Genomic DNA, 4,903 nt, shown 5'->3' on the forward strand with positions numbered 1-4,903 from the left:
CGACGGGCCCGCCGCGGCACCGCCTACGAGGGCTTTGTCACGGCCCAGGTACCGCCGCCCGGGCGCCGCTTGGCCGGCGGACCTTACTCCGAGGTGGAGGGGGGGTGCTTCCCGCTCTGCTGGATCTTGGGAGGGAGACCGCTTCCCGCCGTGCCGCGCCTGGCTCTGAGGGGGAAGCTCTTCCCGCCTTGCCGGCTCTGAGGGGTTCAGCCCTGCCGGGGTTCCTGGCTGAGCCACCGGCAATGTGAATTGGTAAATGCCATTTCCCGCCGCCATCCCGCGGGTTGTCCCTAGGAATGGCTTCCTGCTGCCTTCTGGGCTGGGTTAGTTGTGCTGACAAAAGTGGTTTTGGGGCAAGGCTGAATGTGTCCGCGTTCATGGCCTGTGGTAAAAGTTGACATAAATGACTGATTGTGGGTGTTTTCCTTTCATTTACTTTTGAGGCTTCAGCTGAAGCGGCTGCATCATCCTTCGGGGTGCGGAAAGCGCGGCGCAGGGGGCAGAACAGCGCCTGAGGCAGCGTGAGGAGCCCGGCTTTGCCTGCACTGACGCTGTGCAGCTGTGGCTCCTTAAAATATCACATACCCAGAGCTCTGAACGGGTGCATTTTAATTTAGAAGTGGCGTGGGGCTTTACTCCTCTAAGTAGATGGCAAAAGACATGGGCTGTGTCCTCTAGCATTGTCAAAAATGTAGTTGACATTGAGAGAACCTCTGGAAGTCCTCTGCCTTAAGTAGTTTCTTCAGACCTTTTGCAGTCGTGTTGTGAATATCTCGACCAAGAGTTTGCAACTTCTTAGATGGCTTCTTCCAGTTTCTGATCCCCCCTTAACTTTTTAAGTTTTTTTTTTTCATTCTGTTTAGGTGATATTTCCTGTATTTCTGTCACCTGGCTGTGTGTGTCACTCAGATCTGGCTGTACCTTCTTTAGTCTTCCATGATCCCTCTTTTCTCCAGGCTGAATAGTCCAAGTTCCCTCAGGCTCTCCTGGCATGAGAGAAACTTTGAGCTCTTGGTCACCTTCAGAGCTCCTCCCTGGATTAACTCCAGTATGTCCATGGCTTGCTTGTGCTGGGAACCCAGTATTCCCAACTTCAAGGTGTTCTGAGCTGGGGTAGGGTCTGGAATAAAAGTTTTAAGATAAGTTATCTGCCCCCTTTGCTTCGAGGCTTCACCGACTTTATTTCAGTTTTATTAAGAAAGTAGAAGGAGAACCTCAATAAGGACTGAAAATACAAATGGAGGGATTTAGAAGCTGCTTCATAAGGATTGCACTAACAAGAAAAAAAATTAAATTTATGTACTTGGGGCTGCTTTTGTTTACAGTTTGTAAAACTGCTGAAATGTGCCGTAGATCAGTGCCCAAGGTTCTTTTTAGTGTAGTTGCTTTTATGATAAGCATCTGTTTTGTCTTACTGGAATTGAAGACAAACTTTCATGTACAGTAGCATGTTTTGGATTAAATTATATGTTGTTGTCTTGTCCAGATTTGGATAAGGTTTATTTTTCTCCTGAAAGGTGTTATGTTTGCTTTATGAAATGTGATGTACTAAAGAGTTTTTACTGAATATTGTGAATTAAAGGTCAAGAGTACTTCAGCTTCAGAATTAAAATCAACATTATTTGTACCTGTCACTCATAATGCTTTTTATCCCTAAGGAAAGAGATTCTGAATAATATTCCTGAAAGAACAGAAAAGACAAATTTTCTTTCTTAGTAGCTGATCTGATGGGGATTCATTCCCACAAGTGTCTAATATTTTTCTTTTCTGACCTTCCTATTAATTAAATACTTCTTTTCAAGGGTAGAAACTTCCACATCAGGATACTGCTACCAGTGGATTTGCAATTGAAAAATGCCAGGTAAGAGACTTTTATGGTAACAATTTCTAAGTGTCATGTAACAAAGTTAATTTTGATAAAAGCAATAATTGATATGCAAATGAGTTATTCTTTTTTCCAATATCAGTGTTATTAATTAATTCTCACTGGTTTCAGCTTAACCTTGCAACAAAATTGCACAGCATCAGTGTTAATAAATGCTGACAATAAGCATTGCCTATATCAAAATATTTTGTTGTTAATTAACTTTGAAACATGTTGTAATTAATTGGTTGTATTTACATATATGAAGCAATGTACTTGGGAAAAAATTATATTTTTTATATTATTTGTATTTATAGATCATTTCTATGTCACCATTTGGGAAACAGCAAATTCAGTGCAAAGTTGTAAATTTAAGCAATTATGTAAGCAATTTAAGCAATGATGGTTAACAGAGCTTTTTAGCTTCATTTTCTGTTTGCTGTTTCTATTAATTGGTATGACCCAACTTTTTTTAAAAGCCCTGTTCTCATTTCTGTGTTTATCCCAGCAGTCTGTGGGAAGTGGGGTGAAAGAGGCTAATCCATGTACATGGATGAGCTTTAACTTTGTATTCCATGGCTCTGCCTAGGCCAGCCCGCTCCAAACCGGGAGCAGATGTGGCATTCCATGGCTTTATTACATTCTAGGCTGGGTAATTAAAACTGCATTACAGGTAACTTTGACATTTTCAGGTTATCACTTTTAAATATTAGTGTATTTTATGAAGTTACACTCGCTTGCAAGAATGATGTTGTTGTTTTCAGCACAGAGCAGGCTTTTGCAGGTTGGTGCTTAATTTTTAATGGGCTTTGGCACGGTGACATTTGGAAGTTTTAAGTAACTTTGAACAGAGTTTTAAAATAGTGTTTCCTTCCTTTGTTTTTTTCCAAGAAAAGCTGTTGTGTGTAGAAGGCTTTCTGCTCTCTTTGAAAAATCATGTACTGTGAGTTTGAAATGTGTACAAAACTCTGTTTGTCCAGGATAGAGTGCAGCTGGCGTCTGAAGAGGATCCTGCATGGCTATCGGCACATTTTGAAGCAGGTATACAAGTTTAAAACCACTTATTTAAATAATATTATTAAACAGTCTTAAATCTTTGTTTGTAATGATTCTGTGACATCTTGTGCTCACACACCTATTCTAAAAGGGTTAAAGAACCTTCCTTTCACTCTAGAGCCAAGATTTATTTTTAAATGTCTGAGGATTTACAAGTAAATATAATGAGAAATGGATGGAATTTAGTAAATATTTATTTTTATTCAACTTTTATTCTTCTTTTTTTTTTTTTTTAGATCAGGCTATAACAATTTTTAATAAATGACTTATGACATTTTACTAAATTTTTTCTTTAGTCTGTCAATTAGAACACATTTTGGCGGGTTTTTTTTAATGTATTTACTTTTTTACGAGTTGTTCACAATGCAAAGGAGAGAATTAACATTAATTATTAATAGACTCAGTTCATTCTTGGGATCTAAATTACATCCCAGTATCCAAAGGAAGCTTTGGAGCGAGGATACAGCAGCTTTGAAGTCCCAAGAAATACTTTGTTTCCAAGGAGGAGCCTTTGCCACAGGTGCTGCTTGAGACACTGTATCTCAATAAATACATAAATGAGTGCTGCCAGGGGATGTCTCATTCTCAGTGAAGTTTCCTGGAACTTCTCTTCTGTAATTGGAAAATTTAAACACGTGGAATGCACTTGGTTTTTTTTTATGTTTGGTTTGACAATACCAGAAAAACAGTTGGGCTGAACCACCAGAAGTTGCAGAAAATTAACTAATCCTCTCTTTCCTCCAGAGGCTGCACAGCTGCCCAGACCTTGTCAGCTTTATGGTGGAGCTGAAAACTGTTTTGGTGAGTGGCAGAATATGTGTGTGGGACATGGGATGCTCTTAGAGCTTTGGGTTTCACTTTCAGTGTTTTACAGATTACTATTCCATAGATATATAGCTCTTTTTTATTTATTTATTAAGAAGAGGTGATTTTGTATATATGCTGTTCATGTAATAGCTGTATAAATATCCTTTAGGATTTTGAGTGACTGTATTCTTTGGAAGTTGGAGTGCTATAGAAAATTTAAAATCCCAGCAAGGGATCTCAGTGTAGAGCCATCCTCTTTACAGTGATTTTCTTGGAATTCCTGTTATTGTCTAGATGGTAAAGCAGGCTTGTAATTATACAATGGGCTATACAGTCAGTGGATTGCTGAAAGTGCTTTCACCTGACTAACAGTTTGACAAATAAATGCAGAAAGCTTTTTTTTTTCCCTAATATTTCAGAGGCTGCTGTTTATTCTTTTAAAAATTTTTCAGGTCTGGTGTTGAAGAGTAGCAAACCCTTTAATAAACATGTAACTGGGAATTCTTATCTATTAGTAAAACATTATTCTATGAGTATTCTTGCTGATGAATACTTCATCCAACCTACTTTACTTCAGGAATAAAACACAGCAAGTATTCTTCAAAACCACAGCAGAAATTCCTAGTGGCATTACACTGCTGCTCTGCTATGCTTGGAATAGGCCTAAATAAGAATGTCTGTTTTGGAAAGCTTTACAATAGTTATTCCAATCTATTTGCCTGTGTACACAAGCACTCAGAAAATGAAAATGCAGTCAAAGTATAATTCATTCAAAATAGCAAAATAGTGATTCTCAGTTACTGCAGAGAATGAAAGCACTGACAACAGTGTAGGAGACCTGTGCAGAATGATTGTTAAACTTGTTTTACAAATTATATTTTAATTTAAATTTATTATATTTTAAATTATTAATAATTTTATTCTAAATGTCATAAATGTAGGCGTTCTGTAAGCATAATTTTAGCTGAAATACACATTTAAAGAACAAATAGCAAAACACAACTGAAACACATGGTTAGGGCTTATTTTTCACAGTAACAGTAACTTTTTGATAAAAAGTTCTTTTTGAAACATTACTACATTCTTGATGAGTGTCTGCACCAAAACTTACTCCAAGGGATCCTGTGATGTTAAAACTCAGAAACTGATTTTGGTTTTTGATTGCTATATAAAGTG

At 38.1% G+C, this 4,903-nt stretch overlaps 1 protein-coding gene across 1 annotated transcript in view; it reads left to right on the plus strand.

The window, feature by feature from the left end:
• Positions 1-4,903, plus strand: part of FANCL (FA complementation group L) — a gene marked incomplete at its 5' end in the record, with an annotated part of 21,404 nt that continues 16,501 nt past the window's right edge. The window contains 4 exons of the mRNA XM_005422635.3: positions 1-48; positions 1,803-1,861; positions 2,845-2,905; positions 3,665-3,721. Of these exons, the coding sequence (XP_005422692.3) occupies positions 1-48; positions 1,803-1,861; positions 2,845-2,905; positions 3,665-3,721 (225 nt within the window). The remainder of the gene's footprint in view (positions 49-1,802; positions 1,862-2,844; positions 2,906-3,664; positions 3,722-4,903) is intronic.

This window comes from Geospiza fortis, unplaced genomic scaffold, assembly GCF_000277835.1.
Source record: "Geospiza fortis unplaced genomic scaffold, GeoFor_1.0 scaffold275, whole genome shotgun sequence".
In the NCBI taxonomy this organism is placed as follows: domain Eukaryota; kingdom Metazoa; phylum Chordata; class Aves; order Passeriformes; family Thraupidae; genus Geospiza; species Geospiza fortis.